Source organism: Anolis sagrei, chromosome 2, assembly GCF_037176765.1.
Source record: "Anolis sagrei isolate rAnoSag1 chromosome 2, rAnoSag1.mat, whole genome shotgun sequence".
Classification (NCBI taxonomy): domain Eukaryota; kingdom Metazoa; phylum Chordata; class Lepidosauria; order Squamata; family Dactyloidae; genus Anolis; species Anolis sagrei.
In genome coordinates this window covers 234,092,433-234,120,192 of record NC_090022.1, presented here as the reverse complement: position 1 = coordinate 234,120,192, position 27,760 = coordinate 234,092,433, and the positions used below count along the sequence as shown (strand labels likewise).

The window sequence follows — 27,760 nt, the reverse complement described above, 5'->3', positions numbered from 1 at the left end:
GCTGTTCCTCCCTCCAGCAGACTGTGGCTTGTGCAGAAATTGTTGGGTGGATAAGTCCACGTCTGATCAGAGTCCGGGCCCAGATGGCTCCTTGCTCTCTTCCAAATACTTTGCCTCTATTTCAAGATTTGCTGACAGCCTTGACTTTTCTTTTTTACATTATGAATTTCTGAACAGAGCCCCCTGCTTGCTCCAGTTCCTTTCTAGCTTTTATGCCTTTCCCAAAAGGACTCTGAGAAGCAAGAAACATGCTTGCAGGAAAACTGTAAACTCTTATTCCTGGCAAGCTCCCAATGGTACTTTCCAAAGGGGCAGAAGCACTGGAGTTTACAGGGCCACAGATTGATGTAGTTCAGAGTCCCAGACTGCCAGTTGAGCCATCACACTATTATCTGCCTGGAACAGGAAAAAATGTAAAATGCTTTTGAAAGGCTGATATAATGCCACTTCTGCTTACTTTAATTAATACAATTAAATATTGTAAATACATTCTGATGACAGATTTTTTTGTTCCTTAGGCTCCGGTGTTGCAAGGGGTTAAACCCTTGCACCAGCAGAACTGAAGACCGACAGGTCGCAGGTTTGAATCCAGGTAGAGTGCGGATGAGTTCCCTCTGTCAGCTCCAGCTCCTCATGCGGGGACATGAGGGAAGCCTCCCACAAGGATGATCAAACATCAAAACATCTGTGCATCCCCTGGGCAATGTCCTTGCAGATGGCCAATTCTCTCACACCAGAAGCCACTTGCAGTTTCTCAAGTCGCTTCTGACATGAAAAAGCACTTGTATCACCATTATTTGTGTTTTGCCAGATTAATTATATACAACTTTGTTGCTAGATATTAATTTTAAATGGATTGACATTATATGGTTTCAGGTAAATTATCCGTTTGTAAATCCCATGTCTAGAGACTAAGGCTGGAATCCTTTAAAATTTAATGGAAAGTGATCAGATGGGTAAATCCAATTGATTCAATGAATCTACTTTAGGTAGGACTAACAACAGAATTTAGATCTGAAATTTTAAAGAAGAGTGAATCAATGATGGTTGAAATATTGTTAGTGACATACACAGACATAATATCCAATTATCCCTGGGTATGTATTTTTATGGTTGGTGGAGATGGAGCTCAGTGCAGATGTATAACATTATTGAATTAACATTCAAATCTCATGTTCAAAGCTTTGTATAATATATTGTCTCATCTAAGTACTGCCTCATTATGTCTTCATTCAAATGCATGCATAGAAACCAAGCTTAATTTTTCAGTAAAGATAGGCAGGATTAGGTTATATTTCCTTTAGATGTGTTATGTCCTATCTGCGGTTTGCAATACTTTAATGCAGTAAGTAATACATTTTCAGAGTGTGTATATGCTATCTCAGTGCAATGTCAAGAGCAATTACTCATTGGAGAAGAATGACCTCCGATATGCCAGGAAACATAGCAAAACATTCATTTGTAAGTTGAAAGTGGTGCATCATACAATGCAACAAAATATATAGCTGCATTACAATTTAAGAAAGTTAACATATACATCCATGGCCCATTTCATGTCTATGATTTCAGTATCCTTGTCATGATACATGTTGCTGTATTGCTGCATTTATAATGAGAGAGAAAGAATGAGGACCTTGCTGCTTTTAGCAGTTTTTATTCAGTATGTCACTTTATACTGCCTGGTTTCTTTTCACAGTTTCAATACATTCTCTTGTTTTTTGTCCAGAGATCCAGAAGTCAATCTACTGAGCTCTTGAAAAGATTCTAAACTCATGGTAAAAACTATGCAAACCAACTATAAATGATAGACATTAAGTAGCTGGGGGGACAAGAAAACCCATAGGATCCTCCCTTGTTTTCAATGGCATTTATTTTCATCTAAGTAGGTTGAAGATTGCGCCCTTAGGCATAGATTTTCAATAAAGTTGACCATCTTAAAAGAAGCTCCCCCATTTTTCCCAAAATCTTGTAAACATTTCACAATCTCCCAGCTAAAGAAAGTATCCCTCAAATAACCAGCTGGTTTAATCTTAACAGATGTATACTGGTGTAACAGAAATCTCTCCCCAATGTTGCATTCTGAATCACCCCAAAACATGCTCCAGAGCAGACTTTAAAGGTATACAGAAGATAAAGGGAAAGGGAAAACTGTAGTGTGGGTGGAAACCATTCTATCAGCTGAACTATGAAATCGACCCCTAGCCCATTGCATTGTGACTCACAAACCGTTTAGAATCTAGAATGAAATCTCAAGTACTGCAAGCATAAAAGAAAAGTTCTTTTATTGGACTACAGCTCCCAGAATCCACCAGGCAATTTCTCACTAAGTTATTTGATTCAAATTAGAGCATGATACAGTTGTCAATGAATGCTAAGATTCAAGTGATATGGGAAGTATTATATATGTATATCTGTGTATAAGTTGACCATGTATCAGTCAAGGTCAGGTTTTAGGGCCAAAATTACGGATTCTGATATATCTAGGGCAAAACTTTGGAGCATGTAACAAAGAAAAATTTTCTTTTAAAAATGCATAGAAGGAACTTACTTAGTGTTGGAGCATATAGGAAATCAGTTAGTGTGTGAGTCACCTATAAAATAAGATGCACGAAGCTGATTGGCTAAGCTACGCCCGGAGAGCTGGCTGAGCCTGGGACTTTTGGATACTGTTATGTTTTTCAGGCTTGAGCTATGCAGGTGCTTTCAGAGAAGCAGAGAGAAGCAGAGAGAGACAGTGTTTGGGGTGTGCTCTTGCTTTATGAGCTGCTGAAGGAGTTTATCCACATGGACAAAGAAAGACAATTTTAAATATCTCTAAAAGGACATTATGTGAGTCAATGTAACTGATCACATGATTGTAAATATATTGTTCTGAATTACAAAGAGTACACTGCTTGTTCTTTACTGTTCATCTATATAGCATATTTTCTTTCTCTGGCAAGGCAGTGTGTGGGCTGATCACGTGTGAAATACACGTGCTTTATTTTACATGATGATGATGATGATGATGATGATGCCATACTTAGGAAGAGCTAAAGAGTAGAGGATATGCTTTTTTGAGGAGTTACAATTGGAGTGAGGGTTAAATTGCATTACTGATCTTAAAAGATCTACACCTACACAAAATGCTGCTCAAGCTGGGAAAAAAGTGAAGAATGAAAGGAGGAGGATTGCCTGTTTTTCTCCAGTTTGGGCAAAAAGAGGCAATAAGGTGGGAGGTTCTCACCTCTGTCTCTTGTCACTACCTTCATGCTGGGTCTCTATGGTTTTTTGGGATGATATTGTGCCATTTAAAAAACAAAAAGAAAAGAAAACCTTATACACAAGTACATTTGGTATGTTGGGGAACACAGTGCCATTGCTTGGACAGATTTCCTTTTCCACTTCAGTAACATAGATTGGTCCTAAATTTTAAAAATCTCTTTCAAGGAGTAAAATAAAAATATATGTATTGATTTTAAGTATATACATGATAGACATGAAATTCCAAATTGCACCCTAAACTACATTCAATAATAATAATAAAAATATTCATGAACGGAGTAATTACAGGTTGAATATCCCTTATCTGAATTGTAGAGGACCAGCATTTTTGATTTTGTGATTTTGGAGCATTTCTATATGTATGTAATGAGATACCTTGGAGATGGGACTGAAATCCAAACATATTAATTGATGCTTCATTTATACCTTATGCACAATTTTATACAATATTGAAGTAAATTTTGTCTATAGTGAATTATCAGAAGGCAAAAGAATCACTATCACAGCCACAGCCACCCATTTGTACATTTTTGGATTTCAGAGTATTTTGGAATTTTTAGGTAAAGGATGCCCAACCTATACTAGTCAATTTAAAATTTCTGAATAAAATAGAATTGGCCTCTAGTCATAACAGCCATATTTAGCTACACTTACAGAAAATTTGCATTGATAACTGCAGAACAGAATACTGGCTTGGTACAGCATGTGCTTTCCCTTCTCCAAAACTTTGTGAAATCTTTCTTCATTTGAAGCATGCTCGCTCACAGTACTTGTTATGTTACAGAGGGTTACCGTACACAGCATATCAAGGTTATAACATCAGATAATGTAAACACTTGCCACACAATTGGCATATTAAAATAAATGTACAAACAAAAAGATAAAGAGGGTGACACTTGAAATTTATCTGTTGGAATAACAAATCTCAGAATAATATTCAAAGTGCCAATATGTGAACAATGAGCTACATTAAGGGAAATGCAGAATGGAAATAATCTCCCTATTAATTTCAGGAAGGACTATGCTGGTTTGCTTAGTACCTGTCTTTCTGTGTGAACAGTATCATTTCTTGCTATTCAATTTGTATGGATAAATATACGCATACATAATATGCAAAACGTTGTCTACCATTTGTTCAGGGGCATTAATCCCTGTGTCACATTAATGTGTGCAATTGTGATATTACAGAATATTCATAAATATTGTGGCTGCTGCGGAGGAGCTGCTGAGCCACAGAATGTTGTCAGATTGTCCGGCTTCTGTGATGCAAGTGAAAGATGAGCTTGGAACAGAAGGATGTCATGAATGGATCCTTGGAGTTGCATTGTATTTAGAAACCAGGGGGATCAAGGAGTTTGAAGGCACTGGAAGAGAGGCAGTACATGGGCCAAGCAGACAAGAAGTAGATGGGGCACAGGAAACTCACACAGATTTGCATCATATACATGGGTGTGGATTGGATGTTATATATCAGTATAAAATAACTGTATTGTTTCTCTCGTGCATATACATTTGAGGTCAATCAGTATCCAGAAAAAGACATGACAAAATATGCCCATTTTAATTTACACAGACATTGTAAGGACTTGAAGTGGCATTTATAAGTTTCCTTAGTAGAACTCTGGTTTCAAATGGCTTGTGCAAAACATTTGTCGGTTTATGTGTCTTCAAACCATTCATCAATTTACTTACTTAAAGTATCACCTTTCAGTCCACATGGCAAACCCATGAACTTCATAGGGTTTTCTTGGGCAAGGAATACTCAAGGTCTAGGCACTGGAAATTCAGAAATTGGAGAATACCCCATGCCCTAATTTAAGTGCATGAAATGCCACTAAGAGGGTTTCCATTTGGCTCCATAAGTCCAAAAACCCACAGAGAAGAAGCCTTGGCTTGTAGAACTCATTGACTTCATTTGCAGAAGTTTCCATTATGAAATGAAGATTCATTTTTTTCAGCTATACATGGAGAGCCTTTAGTCTGTGGGTAATCTTCCTTTGGTTTCTGTGTGTTGTTGCTGCTGCTGGATTTGCTACGACTCTGATCTGGGGTGGGCTGAATTGGCAAAGACATTGTGGCACTGGCCTTCACCAGACAGCCACAAACCAGACGGAAGAATGCCCGGCGCATTTCTTTGCTTGCCAGGGTATAGATGATGGGGTTCATTGCCGAATTGAGGACAGCCAAGGCAATGAACCCATCTTCCTGGTATAAAATGCTACACTCTTTTACTTTGCAGGAAACATCAATCAGCAGTAGGATAAACAATGGAGACCAGCAGGCGATGAAAACCCCAACCACAATCACAACTGTCCTAAGCAAGGCCATAGACCTCTCAGAATTGTTATGATTAGTGACATTGCGGCTACTGGACTTCACCAAGATGTAAATGCGAGCATAGAGAATTACAATGGCCAACAGGATGGCCATGAAGATGATGATGCAAAAGGCCACATAGTGCTTGGAGTAGAGAGGCAAAATGGTGGAACAGTTTTTTAAATTGCCAATACAGTTCCAGCCAAGGATTGGTAGTGCGCCCAGGGAAACTGAAATAAGCCAACAAGTTCCAATAAGCAGGAAGACCCTGTACTTCTTATTAGCATCATAGGGCCTCATTTTGATCATGGTTAAATGTCGCTCAATTGCAATAGCTAATAAGCTGAAGGTAGAAGCCCCCAGAGCTACAAACATACTGCCTTCCCGAACAAACCAGATCCGGTAAGATAGTGTCAGGGTCTTATTTCCGGACATCAATATGTTGACTTTGTAAACGATCCCAGCCAGTAAGTCACAGAGGGCTAGATTGCCAATGAAAAAGTACATGCGGTTATGGAATTTATGGTTCTTCCAGATGGCTATCAGCACCATCAGATTCTCCAGGATAATGAAACTGCAAATGATAAGTAGTGCAATGGTTGTCAGCCCTGTTTCTTTCTCTCGGTTCAGCTTTCCAGTGTAATTATAATGGGAACATATCACAGGGTCCATTTTTTTGTCTTGACAGGAAAAGATGCCTGTGTGTGGTGTGCTGTTCGCAGCCATTTTCCAAACTGAGAATGTTTTATTCCAATTGATGTCCACAAGGGGGAGTCCAAGTCACATCCCTTGGAAGACGCCTTTGAAAAGCGATCCGGTTCCTCTACTTGCTGCATGTCAGCATTCTGAATGGACAGCAAGACCTGTAAAACACCCAAAAGGAGACTGCATTAGTCAGTTGCCCTGTATTCCCTGATTTCATAAGTGTACTGTATATACCCAAGTATAGGTCAACCTCGTATATAAGTCGAGAGCAAGTTTGGGGAATAAAATTCTTCGTTTTGATATGATCTGTCGATAAGTTGAGGGCCATTTCACAGAGAGGGGAAAGAACCAATGCCAGTTCTTTTCTGAATGAATGCCATTTCTCCACCCAGGCATGCAAAATGGCAAGAAGATGTGCCATAGCAGAGAGAGTACAGGGGATAAATGTTTCCTATAGGTTGTCCTGAGATGGACTAAGCTCTTGCCCTTCATCATTCTACTCAGAGAAGATGGTTCCCTTTTTGATAAAAGTTAAGGAACAGTAATCACATTGACCTGTGCATATGATGGTCCAGTTTGTTGGGTGGATTTTGACAAAATGTCTAGACTTCTACATGAGAATCTAGAGTATTTTTAAAACAACAGCTGTAGTTTCATGTTTTCTGACATAATGCATTACAGAACATTTTTGTGGACACTCAGAATGTTCAACTAATTTGTTCTAAAGAGCATATCTAGACTTTACAAGGAAAAGGGTGCTACCAGTGTTAATGGACATCTCCTACCAAGTTCTCTTCCACTGCTTCTAAAAGTAAGGGCACTTATATATGTCAACATATCATCGCGTTTCCACATTTAAGCACCCACCATTAGCAACAAGTTGTCTGCAACAGGACTAGGGAAACACAATGCAAAGTAAAATGAGGAAAGTAAAATGAGGAAAGTAAAATGAATTTTATGTTGGTGGGAGGCTTCTACATACCTTTCAAGTGGACCAATAAAGGAATTTCCCCAAAATACCTTCCTTTAAGCTCTTCCTCCTTTTACAGAACTTGTCCAGCAAAATCTCTCTGTGCCCTCCTTGGATGCATTGTAGATACTGCACATTTATTTATTATTTATTAATTTCGTATGGGCGCAGCTGGCGCACAAGTTTTAATTGTGCAAAAGCTCTCCTGGCCACTGCCGAGATCTGGGGTTCCAGGCTCAGTGATGAGTCCAGGATCACTCCCAAGCTGCAAACCTGCATCTTCAGGGGTTCTCATTTCTGGTTCTCTGCATATGATTGAGGTTTCTCTAGGCAAACAACTATGCATATATAACTGTCAAGTGCAGTGCCTTGGAATTCTATATTGGGCCTGATGTTGTTTAGCATCTTATAAACAACTTGAATGTTGGAAGAGAGGACATGTTTATCAAACCAAAATTTAGGAAGCATAGCTAATACCCCAGGGGACAGATTCAGGATTCAACATGACCTTAACGTTCTGAGAGTTGGGCCAAAACTAACAAGACATGGTTTGCATCCGGTTACTCAATTGTGTCATGTTTGATGCAGAACTTCAGCCCATATCCCAAAAGGATCAAGTACCTCATTTAAGCAGGAATTTAAAAAATGAAACACACAAATATAGGGTGGGTGGCACCTGGCTTGACAATAATACATGTGAAAAAGAACTAATGTTCTTAGTAGACTACAAATTAAACACAGGTATACAATGTTATACTCTAGCCAAAAATGCTAATACAATTCTAGGCAGAATCAACAAAACTAGAGCATCCGGACTGAAGGAAGTAATATAGTGCCATTCTATTCAGCTTTGGTAATATTTCACTTCAACTGGAACATTGCATACAGTTTTGGCCAACACAGTTCAAGAGTGACTTCTTTGCTTAAATATGTGAAGAGATGTCAGCTAGCAAGCTTTTTTGCTCCAGAGACAAGAACACAAATGAATGGATTCACACCGGAAGAAAAAATATCCCACCTATAACATTAAGATAAATTTCAAAACAGTAACTGACAGTGGAATAGACTGGCTTGGAGGCTCTCCTTCTCTGGTGATCTATAAACAGAGTTGGATGGACATCTCTCTAAAGTGCTTTAGCTGTGTACCCCTGTAGGGCAGAGGCTAGACTAGATGCAGCTTGGAAGATTCCTCCCGACTCTGATTCTATGCCTGGAAGCCATTTGCGCTCTGTGTGCACAGGAGTGTGGAGCTTTGGGACATGGTTAATTGGTTGACTTACCCAGTTCTCTCTTCAAATTTACTGAAAGTCCATTGGATTGCCTGGTGAGCATCTGGTTTCCAAGATTTTCAGGGCCCAGGTTCTCCCAAGGGAGATTTGTCCTTCACTTATAGCTGGAGTGATGAAAATGCAGGTCTGGGGCTGCATATTGTCTCATATGGCTGATTTTTTGAGGCCCACAACCTCTCCAGACCATACCAAACCAAACAATGGATTGCCTCTGCCAGAAGTCTTTAGGAGTAGCACCTTCTACTTCTCTATTCTATAGATGTCTCACTCTTTAACATTCTTTAAAAAAAATTCAGAAGCAAAGTGGACTCCAGCCACTTCTACACCTTGTTTTCTTCTGTAGTAGTTTTGGCAATCTACATGGCCTTCAGTGGGGAAACTTGGGGTAAAAAACCAACCCCTGGAACTGCCACTGTTTCTCTTCCTGACTTAAACGTACCATCTGGGAATATGAAGGCAAAATGGATAAATGGCTGGATGGCACCTAATTTGGGGGATATAATGGTAAAAAAATACTTCTGTGCATTTCTGAGTTCCCATAGGTATGGAATATAATCTATTTGTAGGCATTGCATCTGATTGGCATAGACCCACAAAACTTTTCCTTTGAGGGAATATGAGGCCATAGATAATGCCTTTTCACAGTAGAATATGAAAACAGCAGCATCCATCATGGGCACTCAATAGCTATATTAGATAAAAGGCATCCTACTTAAACATATGATATCAGTTTTTCTTATTGTACCAGCCAAGATAATGGATAGCACAGTGATGTGATGCAAAATTTTGAAGAGCACTTGCTTATCATGAGAGTCCTCTTAGTCATACTCTCCAGAAGAATCAAAAAATGCAAGAGGCTGCCTTGATCCATGTCAACAAACCGGTTTCAGTAGGTTTTATCATCTTTTTTAAAAAATAAGGTTACTATACTTAGCAATAAATTCCCATTCAAGATAAATATATTCCAAAATACTTCATATTACAGTTGGGAAAGCTCACAACAAGAGTATTTGCTTGGAAAATGCATCTCTTCCTTCTTGCTACTGTGAGGGTTGCAGCTACATTCAGAGGGAATAGGGGAGAATGGGGGGATGGTTGTCCTTGTTTATTGTTGTCCTGGTTTTAAAAAAGTCTGAGTACCTTGATCCTGCAAGCCCTGGTTCTTCTATACCAGTGGTTCTCAATCTTCCTAATGGTGTGACCTCTTAATACAGTTCATTATGTTGTGGTGACACCCAACTATAACATTTTTTTCCATTGTTACTTCATAACTAATATTGCTACTGTTATGGATTGTAATGTAAATTTCTGATATGCAGGATGTATTTTCATTCAGTGGACCAAATTTGGCACAAATACACAATAAGCCCACATTTGAATACTGATGGGGTTGGGAGGGACTGATTTTGTCATTTGGGAGTTGTAGTTGCTGGGATTCATAGTTAACCTGCAATCAAAGACCATTCTGAACTCCACCAACAATGAAATTGAATTAAACTTGGCACACAGAACTCCCATGATCAACAGGAAATATTGGAAGGGTTTGGTGGGCATTGACCTTAAGTTTTGGAGATGTATGTATGTATTTATTTATTTATTTATTTATTTATTTTATTTGCTTCACTTTTATACCGCATTTTTCAGCCCTTGACAGGCGACTCAATGCGGTTTACAGGACAATTAAAACACAGCAATACAACAACCGGGACGACAACGTCGTTCCACAACAATTAACATCAGACAGACAAATCAACAAACAACATATATAACGCCTCCGTTAAAGTCAGATCCATTCTCATAGTCATTGTGCCGTTCCTATGTTCAGTTACCGTCTTCCTTAATTAGTTGCATTGCCTAGCCAAACGCTTGTTCGTAAAGCCAGGTCTTGACCATTCTCCGAAACGCCAGCAACGAAGGTGCCTGTCTGATGTCTGCTGGCAAGGCATTCCATAGCCGAGGGGCCACCACTGAGAAGGCCCTGTCTCTCGTCCCCGCCAAGCGCACCTGTGACGTAGGCGGGATCGAGAGCAGGGCCTCCCCAGACGATCTTAATGTTCTAGTCGGTTCATAGGCGGAAATGCGTTCGGAGAGGTAAGCGAGGCCAGAACCGTTTAGGGCTTTATAGGCCAAGGCCAGCACCTTGAATTGAGCCCGGTAGCGGATTGGCAGCCAGTGGAGCAGGCTCAGCAGAGGAGTGGTGTGCTCCCTGAGTGCCGCTCCTGTTAGCAACCTGGCTGCCGAGCGCTGGACCATCTGAAGCTTCCAGGCCGTCTTCAAGGGCAACCCCACGTAGAGCGCGTTGCAGTAATCAATCCGGGATGTGACCAGAGCGTGGACCACCGTGGCCAAGTCCGACTTCCCAAGGTACGGGCGCAGCTGGCGCACAAGTTTGAGTTCTGCAAATGCTCCCCTGGACACCACCGAGACCTGGGGTTCCAAGCTTAGCGAGGAGTCCAGGATCACACCCAAGCTGCGAACCTGCGTCTTCAGGGGGAGTGTAACCCCGTCCAACACAGGCTGTAACCCTATACCCTGTTCGGCCTTCCGACTGACCAGGAGTGCCTCTGTCTTATCTGGATTCAATTTCAATTTGTTCGCCCTCATCCAGTCCGATACAGCAGCCAAGCAACGGTTCAGGACCTGAACAGCCTCCTTAGTAGTAGGTGGGAAGGAGTGACAGAGTTGGACGTCATCTGCGTACAGATAACACCGCACCCCGAAACTCCGGATGATCTCTCCCAACGGCTTCATGTAGATGTTAAATAACATGGGGGACAGTATTGAGCCCTGCGGAACCCCACAAGTCAATGGTTGTGGGGTAGAGCAGTTGTCCCCCAGCAACACCTTCTGAGTACGATCCTCTAGGAAGGACCTGAGCCACTGCAGAGCAGTGCCACCAAGGCCCATTCCCGCGAGGCGTCTCAGAAGGATACCGTGGTCGACGGTATCGAAGGCCGCTGAGAGGTCCAGCAGAACTAACAGGGACACACTCCCCCTGTCTAGCTCCCTGCGCAGATCATCCACTAAGGCGACCAAGGCTGTCTCGGTACCATGTCCCGGCCTGAAACCAGACTGTGCCGGATCTAGATAATCAGTGTCTACCAAGAATGCCTGGAGTTGTGAGGCCACCACACGTTCCAGGACTTTGCCCAAAAAGGGAAGATTGGAAACAGGCCGAAAGTTGACGAATTGAGTGGGATCCAGTGATGGTTTCTTCAACAGCGGTTTTATCACAGCTTGTTTTAAGCTGGCTGGAATTTTGCCTTCCCGAAGGGAGGCATTAACCACCACCTCCACCCACTCGGCCAATCCCCCTCTGGCCTCCTTTAGAAGCCAGGATGGGCAGGGGTCTAGGATGCATGTGGTAGCTCTCATTCCTCCAAGTATCTTGTCCACATCCTCAGGTTTCACCAATTGAAATGAATCCAACGAAATCGGATAAGCAGATGCTCGTGTTACATCCTCTGAGACTGCCGTTAACATGGTGTCCAGGTCAGAACGGATCAAAGCGACTTTGTCCGCAAAGAACCGAGCAAATGCTTCACAGCGGGCCGTCGAGTTGTCAGGGTTCCCATCCGACTTGGTGGGATTTAATAGACCTCTGACAACTCGAAACAGCTCAGCCGGACGGTTCTTTGCGGACGCAATATTGGCCGCAAAGAAAGATTTCTTTGCCGCCTTTATTGCCATGGCATATGCCCTGAGAAGAGCGACATACCGTGTTCGATTTGACTCACTCGGGTCCGAACGCCACACGAGCTCTAGTCTCCTCTTCCTTCGCTTCATTGCTGCCAGCTCCTCGGTGAACCAAGGAGCTGGTTTAGCTCGGCTACTTGAGAGGGGACGTTCCGGAGCAATCGTGTCTATTGCCCTAGTCATCTCCCTATTCCAGTGAGACACCAGGGCATCAACAGGATCACCAACCAAGGAAGCGGGAAAATCCCCAAGAGCCGTCAGGAATCCATTCGGATCCATAAGCCTCCTGGGGCGGACCAATTTAATGGGTCCCCCACCTCTGCAGAGGTTGGGAGGTGCAGTAAGTCTAAAGCTGACCAGATAGTGGTCGGTCCATGGCAACGGAGAGATGGATAATTCCTCAACACCGCCACTCTGCTCCCATCCCTGACAGAAAACCAAGTCCAATGTGTGTCCAGCACTGTGAGTGGGGCCAGATATCTGTTGGGACAGCCCCATGGTTGCCATGGAAGACATGAAGTCCTGAGCAGCTCCTACTAGGGTAGTCTCGGCGTGTAGTTCACCTACATCCAGAGAGTACTGTGGACTCAAACAAGTCTGAACCAAACTTGGCACAGATACTTAATATGCCCAAATGTGAACATCCATGGAGTTTGAGGGAAATAGACCTTGACATTTGGGAGTTGTAGTTGCTGGTATTTATAGTTTGCCTACAATCAAAGAGAGTTCTGAACACCAACGATGGAACTGGGCCAAACTTCCCACACAGAACCCACATGATCAACAGAAAATACTGTGTTTTCTGATGGTCTTTGGAGACCCCTCTGACACCCTTTCATGACCCCCTCAGGGGTCCTGACCCCTAGGTTGAGAAATGCTGTTCTATACTGTGCTTCTAATATATCAGCCAGTTACCTATTATTTTTCTGGGGGAAATATTTGCCATCTTATGAGTTACTACAAGAAGGGGGCAGAGAATTGAAAAGTTTTTGCCAATGTCTTGTAATGGATGCGGGTGACTGGAGTATGGAATGTTACTTTAAAAAAGTAACTCACTCCCATCACTGAATGTGCATTGGATAAGGAAGATTGCTTGGATTTGTCTACTCTGTTACAAAGTCTTTTGAGCAACCATGTTTTACTCATTGATGCTTGGCTTGGCTTATTTCACAGTACAGTTGTAAAGACAACATTGGCAACAGAAAACTTTGTATACCACCTTGAGAGATCTGAATGAATAGTAAGATAAAAATATGATTAAAAAACAATTTTTATTCATAGAATATTAATACACAGCCCAATGGCAGAATAGATTGTTATACTAAATGTGATAATTTTCTCCTTTTCAGAAACATTCATAAAGGGTATTTTTTTTTTTTTGGAAAATTAGGAAAGGAATAAACCTGACACCCATTTGATTCTATACTGCACATAGCAACATGAAAACTCAAACAAACAACAGACATAGTGAGCATATTTCAGCTTCCCTTCTTTCTTGTGTGGGTGGCCTTAAATAGAAGCCATATCCACAAATTACCATTTTTAGACCAGAGAAAAGCAAGCATATCTCAAGTAAAAAAGCAAACATTAGCAGACAGGGGGTAGGGAAAACCACATGCCCCTACTGCTCCACATAGGGATTCATCTCTGATGAGCTATTGTGTATCATCTGTCAAGTATCCATCAGCAGCACTAAAATCTAGGCTAATATTGGCTTTCAAAACAAACATGTTTTCTTGCTTCAGTTCTGAAAATGTTTGTGTCTACTAAGACTACACTTTAGATAACAATATGTCCCAAGCACTAATTCCTGGAAAGTGCAAAGACTCTTAATAAGCCACTATTTGTCTTGGCTTCTGTGGTTGTGTTCTTTTTAAAAGCCTGTGTATAACTCTGACAAATGGTATCAAATAATTGCAATGAGGTTTAACCATAATTAACAAAAGCTATATTCAAGAGCAGTGCTCTCACCACCTTTACGCTTTCTTCACTGAAACCACACAATATGCTTGTGTGAGTACATGGATGCTGTGATCATTATTTCCTCTAGAGTTCAAAGGGTCTTTCAGAAGAAACCATGGGAAAGCTTTAAAATAATTTCAAATTCTAATGATAAAAACCACCGTTTCCTTGATCCTTTGTGATGGAGCAAACCTGTTTTCTGCTGCCCTTGAGGGCAGGGCTGGAACAAAGAGTTTCATATTACAAGAAAGAAATTTTTGACAAAACATTAAGGATAACAAAAGTTCTTCCACAGTAAAGTAGACAGTCTTGGAAGACAGTGGATTATCTTTCACTGGAAGTCCTTAAGAAGAGTTAGGGTGCTTTAACTAGTCATATTAATATAATATCAATGGTATAGATTAGATAGTTCATCAAGTGTCTTCCAAATCTAGCTAATAATAATAATAATAATAATAATAATAATAATAATAATATCAGCTGACACGATATGAGGATTTAAAGATCAAACTGCAAAGACTCTGACACAAGCCAGTAAAGGTGGTCCCAGTGGTGATCGGCATACTGGATGCAGTGCCTAAAGACTTTGGCCTGCACTTAAACACAATCAGCGCTGACAAAATTGCCATCTGCCAGCTGCAGAAGGCCACCTTACTGGGATCTGCATGCATTATACGCCAATACATCACACAGTCCTTGACACTTGGGAAGTGTCCAATGTGTGATCCAGTACAACCGCCAGCTGAGTGATTTTTGTCTGTTGTGGACTCATTTTGTTGTGTTTCAAATAATAATAATAATAATAATAATAATAATAATTTATTAACATGTCAGAAGCAAATTGAGAGTTCAGTTGTAATGTATTTAAAAACACCCAGTTAAAACTTGCCATTATACTAAATGTCCTTTGACCAGTAGCTGGCCACTGTGAGAAGGTCCTCCATTATGCATGTGGCCAGGCTCAGACTTCATTGCAGTAAGTGGTCTGTGGTTTGCTATTCTCCACACTCGTATGTCATGGACTCCACATTTCTTAAAGTTGGCTCTGCATCTCGTGGTGCCAGAATGCAGTCTGTTCAGTGCCTTCCAAATTGCCCAGTCGGCTGTGTGACCAGGAGGGAGTCTCTCATTTGGTATCAGCCATGGATTGAGGTTCCGGGTTTTAACTCTTGCTTGCAGAGGTATTACTGTGAGTATCTCTGTAGATCTTAAAAAGCTATTTCTTTCTAAGCCACATCCACTGTTTTAACGTGGTGAGATGTGTTCCACAGCAGAGTAGCAAAATGCAAGGTCGGATGTCATCACTGTGTCTGGTTGTGAGCCACAGATTGTGCCAGTCAGCTTTTGTATGATATTATTTCTAGCACCCACTTTTTGCTTGATAGTCAAGCGACTTGCTGCATAACAACAACAACAACAACAATAATCAACAATAATTTTATCTCTTACTTGCCTCTCCTCATGGCTTACAACACTGCTATAACACGCAATCACTTGAAAACATTCTGTAAAATGCACATAGTAAAACATATTTCTACAAAATACATATGAAAATACACAGAACAAAGATTAAACATAAGACACAATTTTATTAAAACTGGCCTGCCAGAAGAGATAGGTCTTCAAATGTGTTTTAAATTCCAACAGCTCATTTAACTATCGGATCCTTTCTGGTAGGTCATTAGATATTAGATGTCCTGAGAAGGTGATGAAGTGAAGTCAAATTTTCAGCTTATAGAGTGAATTCACAAATTCTTTTGCAAAATGTTTTCTAATTTCTCATGACAAAAGACAAATCAGTGTAAAATGTGAGGAACGAAAGCAGGGGGAAATTAACTTAATATAACAGATAAGGAACTGATGATAAAAATATCACTTTACCTTTTAAAGTGTGCTGAAATAAATGCCCCTGAACAGACTACCTTAACCCAAGAATGAAAATGAACGATTGGAGTGTTAAAATAGGATGTCTTCTAACATCTGGAAGGGAATTTCCCCACATTAGCTGAACAGGATAATGGATGTGATCCTGGATCACAAGTGTTTGCATCTTCGGTACTTACAACTAATCTAGAAGAACGAATGCCACTAACACATACCATTATTTTAAAAGCTATAGTAATCTTTTTTGAGGTGAGCTACACTTTTCTGGCACACCTGAAGATGATAATAGGTAGGTTTCCATGGTAAACCAAAACAATGAACTTCAGAGCCTGTGGCAAGGAAGTGGTTTGAAACTGTTGCCAGGGCCAATTCCTCCAAGCAGCAGGAATCCACTGCAACAAGTACACAAAGCCTATATTTTCCCAGAAGATATAGATGTGTCAAAGCAGGCAGCTGCAAGACTGTTCCTGGTCAAAATATAACACACCCAACAGATAGAATCCAGTGTTGCTATTTCATAATACTCTTGAATATACTGTGCTAGCACTATGATTCCATTAACTGTCATAGCTCAATCCTATAGAATCCTGAGATTTATAGTTTAGGGCAGGCATGGACAAACTGTCTAACTTGGGGGCTGCATGGCAAGCCAGAGCGGGGTGAGCAGGCAGGGAGGGATGTTCTCCCCAAGTCCTCTTCCTGCCCTTTGCTCCCCTTCCTCTTCTCTTTAGGAGGCAGAAAGTGAATGAAAGATGGGAAATGTTTGGATCCCAAAAAGGGTTGGTCTTGGTCAGGATGGGATGGTGGATGGAGAGAAAAAGTGTATCCATTAAAACCTGTATTGCCTACTCCTGATATAGAATCCTAGAACTGGAAGAAACTCGCAATGACCATTCATTCCAACCCCCTGCCATGCAATAAAGCACAACCAAAGCACTCCCCATAGACAGCATCTGCGGAAAAGCCTCCAGAGAAGGAGACCCCACACACTCCGATGCAACCTATCCACTCACCAGGAAGTTCTTCCTAATTTTTCAGTCAAATCTCTTTCCATGCCATTTGAAATCATTGCTCCCTTTTGTCCTGAAGTAGAAGGGAAGGAGGGAGGGAAGAAAGAGAGAAGGAAGGAAGGACGAAAGGGTGGAAGGGAAGGATGGAAGGAAGGAAGGGAAGTGAAGAGGGGAGGAAAGAGGGAAGGAAGGAAGGAAGGACAAAGGGGTGGAAGGGAAGGAAGGAAGGAAAGGAAAGAGGGAGGAAAGAGGGAAGGAAGAACAAAAGGGTAGAAGGGAAGGAAGGATGGAAGGAAGGAAGAAGAAAGAGGGAGGGAAGGGAGGGAGGGAGGGAAGGAAGGAGGAAAGAAAGAGAGAAGGAAAGGACAGTATGGTGAGAGAGAAGAGGGCCTGAGAAAAGAGCTCAAGGGGCTGCATCTGGCCCCCAGGGCTCGGTTTGCCTATACCTGGTTTAGGGAGAGGTATTCAGAATTCTCAGTCAGGGAGCTCTAGTGCTACAAGCTCCAGGATTACACAGGACGCAACCACGGCTGTTAAAGTGGCTCGTAGTGCTATAATTATGTAGTGTGAAAGGGCTCCTAGTTGAAGAATGATTCAGCTGACAGTCTACTTGGCTTTTGACCATGAACTTAAAGGTCCGTCACCTCTAGCCCTGACAGGCAGTGGCTAAAGCTAGAAAAGGGCCAAATGAGATGTGACAGGGTGTCCACCTGCACTTTCAATGTGAGTGAGCACATAACATGTGAGTGCAGCTGTCTGGTCTTTATGTTTATGAAAAAGAATATACGACTAAGTAGAACTGAGCCCTCCCTACTCCAGTTTGTCTCATTGGGCTTCCTTCCATAACACAATTTTCTCCTCTGAACCCAATTCACTTGCACTAGCAAAGATGGAGTCAAGGAATATTGCTCCAAGGAGACACCTTCTCTGTGTAACCTTTTCCATATGAAGAGACACACCTCTTCTGTAAATTAGAATGGGGTAGACATGTCAATATGCTCTCCATCATACTGAATTTAGTCCTGAAAGGGAATAAATCAGTAGTGGACAGCAAGGGGATCACAGGATTCATGTGTTTTCTGGTCATTTTTGTGCTCTGTTTCCCATTCACCTATGGCAATGTCATGCCATGTCCTTCCTTTTCCAGATGAGAAAGAAATGTTGTGCTCTTACACTGACAAGCAAGGTCCTCTGCAGTAACAAGCTACAGTGCCAATCTCCTGCACATGAGAAAGGCTCCCCAATGGGAAGGTTTTCAAATATCCATCCAAATCTGCTCATGCCTGATCGATGTCAACCAGCTCTGTCAGCTGTCTTCTGAAATTTAGTAATGATTACCATATATGAGGGAATTTCTAAGAAAGCAATAAGTAGACCCAAATCCAGATTCTGTTGCAGATGTTAGCCATACAGGATTCCAGCCAATGAGGGATCATTACTCTGAAGGCATTCCTATGTGCATATTTAGGTACATACATATAAGCCTTCTTCCTGGAGATGAAAACATGGACCATCCATATCTCTCTGTACTGGGCACCCTTGAGATTACATTAATATAATGATTAGAGAAATCTAAGGGATGCAATAAAAGCTCTTTTTACATAGACAGTATCTGAAGGTTCCCAATGATCATTTAGTAATTAACCTCTCTGAGTAATTCTAATGAATGCATGAAAAAGACTGAATATGTGTGGATTGGAAATAAAATTCTAAGTAATTTTAGCCTTAGCTTCTTTCCCTACAGGGCTGTTCAAGAAAGCTGTGAAATTACATAATGTTTAAGTCTAGAGATCCAAACTCCATCAGACAGTTCATAGATTGTGGCTCACTACTGCTGAGATGTAGGCGGATGAACAGCTGGGAACATAGAAAATATGTACAGTATATTCATGTCATCTTTGAATTTAGCTTTCAGATCACAGTTAGGTTTTAAGACTGTGGATAGGTGCCATGTGAACTTGCCACCTGAATGAATATTACTTGCAATAATCTATCTAGATCAGACTTCGCAGATTGTAAGCTCCAGCCAAATTGAGCCCTGAGCAAATTGGGAACAGCACTGGTATAGCTACCATTAGATTAGATTGCATATTGTCCTTGAACCAGTTGGGGCCACCTCCATTCCTTTATCCTTATCCTACCATCCCACACTATCTGCTGGGATGAAAAAACTGGCTTGCATGACAAGCACAAATGAAGCAACCATTTGAACCTTTGTTGTGAGCTGTCATCAACCTCATTTGACCTTCCCTTCCTTTCTCCTTGCCTGTCTTTATTATTTATTTATTGAATATATTTTATATTGCCTGAAAGTCTGCAAGGACTCCTGAGTCAACTACCAAATAAAAGGTTTACTTGGCATGCCCATCGTCCCCTGGGCTCTCAGGCATTAAGGTATGTCCCTGGAGAGGAGTGGTGGGTAGAAGATATCCTACCTTTACTAAGTCCCTCAAAAACTCCTGCCTCGTATCACCTGAAGTGGGTAGAGTCAACTGCCACATTGCTTGATTAGAAAGACACAGTAGGAGGCAAAACAAACACAAGGGTCAGCTGTATGCATAGCAATATTTGGGATGTGCGGAATGGAGCAGTTGTAATAACTGGTGAGATTTCAGCTCCTTTAATATATCTGTAGATAATACACTATGGCTCGCAAGAGATAAAACACTAACTATTGGGACACTCCTTATTTTAAGAGAATCCTGCTTCGTATTTCAAAACACTGCACTCCCCCAAACACATAATGGGTGTCCCTTATTTCTATACAATGACACCATTATGGATACAGGAGACTCACGCTTATCCAACATAAATGGGACAGCAGAAAATTGCATAAGCAAAAATGTTGGATAATAAGGAGGAATTAAGGAAAAGCCTGTTAAATGTCAAATTACATTATGATTTTACAAATTAAGCACCAAAACATCATGATTTACAACAAATCAACAGAAAAAAGCAGTTTAATATATGGCAATGTATTGTAGTAATAACTGTATTTATGAATTTAGCACCAAAACATTGCAATGTATTGAAACAGCTGTGGATCCAAGCGGGAGGCAGACTACATTGGATATTACAGAATGTTGGATGAGTGAAGGTTGGATAAGCAAGACTCTACTTAGTTGAATACCACAGCACTGTGATGAACATTCCCTTTCAAAATCTTGGCAATTTCCCAGGAACTGAATTATCCTTCTCATAATCATGGTCCTTCAGAGGACCATCTCTTATGATCATTTAACCAGGATGTGCAAAAAATGATTGGAGGAAATGGAGGCATTCTCATGTCCTTGGTTCAACCCATTAATATGTGAATTATAACTCTGGAAAAAGTAGCTCTTTTCTTTGGCTTTGGACTCTTCAAAGAAGCTCCATATTCTAAAGTGCCCACCCAGATCAATCTGTAAGGTGTAATTATTAATGAGCGGAGGATGGCCTCCTCCCTTGATGCTTTGTTTCTCCAGAGGTTGCTCAGAACTATACTTTCTGGTGTGAGAGCACCAGGGTGTTACCTCAGGTATAACTATTTGGGGGGGGGGGGATTCCCACAAATAAGATTCCTGCCCACTTCCAATGAAATGTTCCTTCAGGTAACAGATTTTGAGAACTTAACATTTCAGTTGCATATTTAGAAACACATTTTTGGTAAAGTTGAGTACAGTAGGCACTTCATATTTACTGGGGCTTGGTTCCAGGACCCCTTGTGGATACCAAAATTAAGTCCCATTATATATATAATGGTATAGGCATATAATGGTCCCTTATATAGAATGACAAAATCAAGGTTTATCTTTTAAAACAAAACAAAACAAAACAATTTTCAAGCTGTGTGTAGTGAATCTGTGGATGCAGAACCTGTAGGTACAATAGGCTGACTCTACCTCCAATCTAAGAGTTCTTGGTGTATTTTCTTTGAATATTTGCAAGTCAGAACAGGTACATTTTATAAATGTAACTCCAGCTATATATGTTCCATGCAGTCATGCCGGCCACATGACCTTGGAGGCATCTATGGACAACGCTGGCTCTTCGGCTTAGAAATGGAGATGAGCACAAACCCCCAGAGTTGGACATGACTAGACTTAATGTCAAGGGAAAACCTTTACTTTACTGTCTGTCTATCTATCTATCTATCTATCTATCTATCTATCTATAAGCTTTGGCTAGCATAGAGAAGGGTTGACACTCCTGTGGAGTTTGTTTTGCTACCTGTGCCCCTGTTCAGAAGATTTTCCCCTCACTTTCTGATAATTGGATTTTGAAAAATACATTCCTTGTTGTGGAAACAAGGATTGCTGATAAAGCTTCAGTGGGGACATCTTTTCCGCATGATAACTCTTCGATGAATGAATTTCCCTTCAGTGGGGTAGATTTCTCTCACTTCCTGTTGTCTCACCCCATTCTCAACTATGAGTTGTTTGCAAGTAGAATGTTTGTAACTCGAGGACTGCCTGCATTCCCTTTAAACCCAATTAACTTGGAAATAATCAAACACAGCCACATTAAGAGCAATAACAACTATTAATAAGTAGTTTGCAGTCCTTGTAGCTAGAGGTGACACATTGAAACCTAAACCGACCAGGAACTTTTGACATTGGGTGCATCTATACTGAAAAATTCACACAGTTTGACACCACTACAACTGGCATGGTCTAATGCTATGGAGTCATTGAAGCTACAGTTTTACAAGGTCAACTCTTTAGCCAAAGAGTGCGGGTGCCTCACTAGACTATAGTTGTCAGGATTCAATAACATTGCGCCATGGCAGTTAAAGTGGTGACAAACTACATACACTCAACAGTGGAGATACACCCTACCTTTAGAAATGGCTACTCTGATTGCTGTGCTTACTGAAATCAGGGGGACCAAGGTTATTCATACAAACCAATGGTTCCCAACCTTTGGGCCTCCGGTGTTTTGGACTTCAACTCCCAGAAATCCCAGCCAGCTGAAAGGTTGTAAGGAACTGTGGGAGCTGAAGTCCAAAACACCCGGAGGCCCAAAGGTTAGGAACCAGTGATATAGACTCAGCAGTTCCCAACCTGTGGTCCATGAACCACCAGTGGTCCACAAGAACTAAAATACTGACTGTGGCCCCACTGTTACTACAACTTTACAACAAGAGCGACTGGTCTCACAAAACCCAATTCTAGTGTCAAGGCTTATTGAATATGGTTTTCTGTGGGTGAGCAGATGGTGACTACTAGATAGCAGATATTCTGTATCAGAAACCATAGCTGATGGGATTTATCCAGTGCAATTTTCTGAATCAGCACCCCAAATAACAAACTGAATCTAAAGTTGATCAAAAACTGATTCGTAACCCTTTTGGCACTAATGTTGGAGAGTGGTCCCCAGTCAAAGTGGTCTCTGGTCAAGAAAAGGCTGGGAACCACTGATATAGAGTGTAGTCCAGGCTTGCTGAAGTCTCATTGCTTTCAAGGGGTCTGCTCTAAGCATGATTCAATCATGGACTGAAACCTTAGCAAACACTGAACTCACCAAAACTCACCTCTGAAATGATGTCATGTCAAACAAAGGATGGGAAGGGAAAGTTATGGAGAAGAGGGTCTCTATTTCTCTCTCTCTCTCCCCCCCCCCCCCCCACCTTCTGGAAATGTCCCTTTCTTTGAGCAACTTTAGTTGAGAAATAGTTGGGAAGTGTGGAAGCAGCAAATCTCTCTGCCATCTCCCTTTCTCCAGCCCTTTCCCTCAACTATTGGGATAACTCTGGAAAAAAAAGAGGTGTTGGAGAGGAGAAAGTGTCATGATGGCACCTCCAGGACTAAAACAATACTTCTTAGCAGATCTCCCTTTGTGTCCAACAAGCCCTTGGCTGTATCTACACTGTAGAATAAATGCAATTTGACACCACTGGAATTCTGTCATTTCACAGGGTCTTCGAGCAGTATTTCTCAACCTGGGTGTCGGGACCCCGGGGGGGGGGGGGTGTCACAAGGGTGATGTCAGAGAGGTCACCAAAGACCATCAGAAAACACAGTATTTTCCATTGGTCATGGGGGTTCTGTGTGGGAAGTTTGGCCCAATTCTATTATTGGTGGGGTTCAGAATGCTCTTTGATTGTCAGTGAACTGAAAATCCCAGCAACGACAACTCCCGAAAGTCAAGGTCTATTTTCTGAAAAACTCTACCGGTGTTCACATTTGGGCATATTGTGTATTCATGCCAAGTTTGGTCCAGATCCATCACTGTTTGAATCCACAGTGCTCTCTGGATGTAGGTGAACTACAACTCCAAAACTCAAGGTTAATGCCCACCTAATCCTTCCAGTGTTTTCTGTTGGTCATGGGAGTTCTGTGTGCCATGTTTGGTTCAATTCCATCGATGATGGAGTTCAGAATGCTCTTTGATAATAATAATAATAATAATAATAATAATTTATTTATACCCCGCTACCATCTCCCCAAGGGACTCGGTGCGGCTTATATGAGGCCGAGCCCACAATACAGCAATACAAGCAATAACAGACGCAATACAAAGCAATTAAAATAAATCCCATACACAAATACAAATAGCATAAACATTAAACAAGGTACAGTGCACATTTAAAATCTGTGGCTGGGCCAAATGTAAACGAAGTTTAAAAAATAATGTTGGGCATGAACAAGATAGAGGAGGTTGATTGTAGGTTAACTGTAAATCCCAGCAACTACAACTCCCAAGTGACAAAATCAACCCCTCCCCAACCCCACCAGTATTCAAATTTGGGTTTATCCAGACTTTGCCAACTTTGGTCCAGTGAATGAAACTATCTCCTGCATATCAGATAATTACATTACGATTCATAACAGTAGCAAAATTACAGTTATGAAGTAGCAGCGAAAATATTGTTATGATTGGCGGTCACCACAACATGAGGAACTGTATTAAGGGGTTGAGGATCTGCACTGATCTGCACTGTAGAAGGAATGCAGTTTGACACCACTTTAACTGACGTGGCTCGAGGCGATGGCATGCTGGAAGTTGTTCTTTCACAAAGTCTTGAGCCTTCTCGGCCAAAGAGTTCCTTGGCCTCGCCTAGGAGCCAAACCCCAGAGTCCCACGGCATTGAGCCAGGGCAGTTTAAAAAGGGATGGCAAACTGCATTCATTCCACAGTACTCACGCCTCTCTTGCTGCTTCATTCGGATCGGAGAAGGGAACAGTTTCAACGTGCCCTGGCCCTCAGGTTCCCCTCCCTCTCCAAAAGAGATCTAGAAGGGCCATTGAGCATTCGAGGACTGTACCTCCCCATATAGGACCTATACCTCCCCCTTGCCTCGATCTGAACTTCAGTTCACCTGGGTCTCTCCGGGGGTCCTTTCCTGACGCTCCTCATCTTGGCTCAGGAGAAGATCCGGCGCCTCCGATGCCTTGCCTTGCCTTTCTTCCTTTCTTTCTTGCCTCCCGGTTGATGCTTTGCAAAAAAAAAAGTCCTGGTGCTACTCAAGCGCCGAAGAATCGTCCCATCCAAGCTTGGCAAACTTTCCCAAGAAGCAGCAGCAGCAGCAGCAGCAGCAGGAGGAGGAATAGGAGTTCTACCCAGACGCGAGGAAGAGATGCTGCTGCTGCTGCTTCTGCTCCTGGAGCTCCTCCCCTCCGAAATCGGCCCCCTCCCCGTCCCTTTTTCCCTCCCACCAGACCCCCTCCTGCTCTCCTTCTGCATTCCTTCTCCCCATGTCTTTCCACCCACCCACCCATCCTTTCATTCACTCCCCACCGCAGAAACTCACTCCCATTTCTCTTTCTGCCTCTGAATTTGCCCCCTTCCTCTTTGGCGCACCCGAACTGCTCCCCATTTCGCCTCAACTCATAATTCGAGATTTTATTCCATTGTATGATAAAGGCAGACAAAACTTTTTGGAGTTTTCCAATCTGGAGGGAGAGGACTTCCTTTCCTAAAAGATGCCCCCCCCCCCCGCCCGCCCGCCCCTTAAAAGGAGGGTTGAGAGCTTCAGCTCAGGAAACCTTCAGCACAATCAGCTTCAATGAGGGTGACAATTGTTCTCATCACACTAGAAGGGGAAAAATCCACTTTAAATCCGGTTTCTGCTTCCTGCAGAATTCTGGAGTTTGTAGTTTAGGGAGGAGCTTTTAACAGCCTCACTAAACTACAAACCCCAGAATTCTGCAGGAGGCAGAAAGCAGATTTTAAGTGGATTTTTCTCTCTAGTGTGATGAAGGAGAATGTCTGGTATTTCAATGTCTGAAATCTGTGAGGAAGTGGGTTATGACTGACAAAAGTTGAGGCTCCAGTACTTTGTGGCTTTGACTTCTGAGGAACTAATGGTTCATGTATTTATTTACTTACCTTATTTATACCCCACCTTTCTCTGCCCTGGGGGATGGGGACTCAAGGCATCTTACAAATGGCACCCACATAGTGCCTCAAAACATACAAGATTCACCTAAAAATTGTTTGGATTAAAATTACAACATAATAAGCATGATTAAAATACATTCAAGGTTAAAACACGCCATCCAGAGTTCAAGGTCTGAAGCCATTCAGTGATCACTTGCACATAATTCCACATTAAGATTACAGCACTGCCCTATTTTTCAAAAGCCTGCTCCCAGAGCCAGGTTTTGACTCTTTTCCTGAAGGCTAATAGGGAGAGGGCGGATCTGATGTCGCTAGGTAAGGAATTCCACAACCAAGGGCCACCACTGAGAAGGCCCTGTCTCTCGTCCCCTGCTAACCATGCTTGCGAGGAAGGTGAGACCGAGAGCAGGGCCTCCCCAGACAATCTTAGACTCCAAACTGGTTTATAGGGGAAGATACGTTCGGACAGGTAGCCTGGGCTGGAACTGTTTAGGGCTTTATAGACGTTTGACTAGACAATTCCCTTGGTATTTGGCTCCGGCTAGGATCCAAAATCCTGGCCACACACTTTACTACTGCTGTATCCAAAGCTAGAATGACGCTGCTATATTGCTCTTATCCTAAATGCTGTTACACAACCTATGCACTTTATCCACCAGCCCTATCCTCTGAAGTGTGGATCACCATTCCGTCCTCCCATATTGAGACTTGAATCACACCATTGTTGTTGGTTTTGATGCTTGATTTATATATTGTTATAATGTTGTTTTAATGCTGTTTTAAATTGATGTCATGCATTTTAATGTGTTATATTTTTAACTTTGGTGATTGGGCTTGGCCCCATGTAAGCTGCCCTGAGTCCCTTCGGGGAGATGGAGGTGGGGTATAAAAATAAAGTTCTTCTTCTTCTTCTTCTTCTTCTTCTTCTTCTTCTTCTTCTTCTTCTTCTTCTTCTTCCTCTTCTTCCTCTTCTTCCTCTTCTTCTCCTTCTTAAGCCAGCACTTTGAATTGTGCTTGATAGTAGACTGGCAGCCAGTGGAGCTGACATAACGGGGTGTGGGGTGGGGTTGTGTGTTCCTGAACGCTGTTCTGGTGAGCAACCTGGCTGCTGCTCATTGGATGAGTTGAAGCTTCTGAACAGTCTTCAAAGGCAACCTCATGTAGAGCATGTTGCAATAATCTATACGGGATGTAACCAGAGCATGGACCACCAGGCGAAGTCAGACTTCCCAAGGTACGAGCACAACTGGTGTTGAAGTTGTAATTGTGCAAAAGCTTCCCTGGCCACCGCCAAGACCTGAGGTTCCAGGCTCAGCTATGAGTCCAAGATCACTCCCAGACGGTGAACCTGTGCCTTCAGGAGGAGTGTAACCCCATCTACCACAGACCGTAACCCTAGTATTGGTCCTCCTGTGTAACTCTATGGTCAACATACATTGGAAAGTGACGATACAATCATGTTGGAGGATCTAAATATTCCTAGAGAGGACATTTCTCTAGACATTTGTTGATTCTTCAGCACAATTCAATTGCCAACTTCAAGTGGAAGTTGACTATAGAATCACATTGGAGAACCTAGAGAACTCTTAGGTGAAAAGAAAATTACATTTTTATTTATGGTTTTTCACTTTCACAAGGATCTTGTACCTCTAACTGCAGAAAATGTGGAAGGCTGGCTGTACTGTAATTTTTGTTCTCATGAAGGTCTCTGCTGGTTGCGATAGCCTCTTGTTACATAATTGCCTTATGGCTTAATGCATGAGCATAACCCCTGTTCCATAATTTTCAAGAGAAAACAGATTTACGCATTGACCAAAAAGTGCACAACTGCATGTATGAGTAGAACTTACATTAAGGCCCCTTTACATGGCCATAGAATCCAGATTATCAAATAAATAATCCAGATTATCTGATTTGAACTGGATTATATGAGTCTACACTGCCTTATAATCCGATTCAAAGCAGACAATCTAGATCAGTGATTCTCAACCTGTGGGTCCCCAGGTGTTTTGGCCAGTTTATCAGCTGTTAGGATTTCTGGGAGTTGAAGGCCAAAACATCCTGGGACTCACAGGTTGAGAACTACTGCTCTAGATTTTATATGGCAGTGTAGAAGGGGGCTGAGACAAAACAGGATGCCAATGTTACCATTAACAATGTAACAAGAACCCCTCATTTTGACTAAAATGTTTTCAAAAACACATTACCATTTGATGCATTCTTCCTCCCTCTAGAACAGTAATGGGTACAGCAGAAGCAGATAGACTTCAGGCTTGTGGGATCTAATTTGTTTTTCAGCTAGATGCAATGTAATGTAAAAGTAAAGGTAAAGGTTTCCCTTG

At 41.9% G+C, this 27,760-nt stretch overlaps 1 protein-coding gene across 1 annotated transcript; it reads right to left on the bottom strand.

The window, feature by feature from the left end:
* Positions 1-2,265: 2,265 nt before the first annotated feature.
* S1PR3 (sphingosine-1-phosphate receptor 3) lies at positions 2,266-24,676 on the bottom strand. The gene is made up of 2 exons (XM_060762040.2): positions 24,397-24,676; positions 2,266-6,443 (listed from the first exon to the last, which is right to left on the bottom strand). The coding sequence occupies exon 2, from the start codon at positions 6,304-6,306 to the stop codon at positions 5,176-5,178; it is 1,131 nt and encodes a 376-aa protein (XP_060618023.2). The 5' UTR covers positions 6,307-6,443; positions 24,397-24,676; the 3' UTR covers positions 2,266-5,175.
* Between the last annotated feature and the right edge of the window lie 3,084 nt (positions 24,677-27,760).

Coding starts and splice junctions, on each gene's coding strand:
- S1PR3 (XM_060762040.2), bottom strand. CDS start 6,306: ATGGCTGCGAACAGCACACCACACACAGGCATCTTTTCCTGTCAAGAC.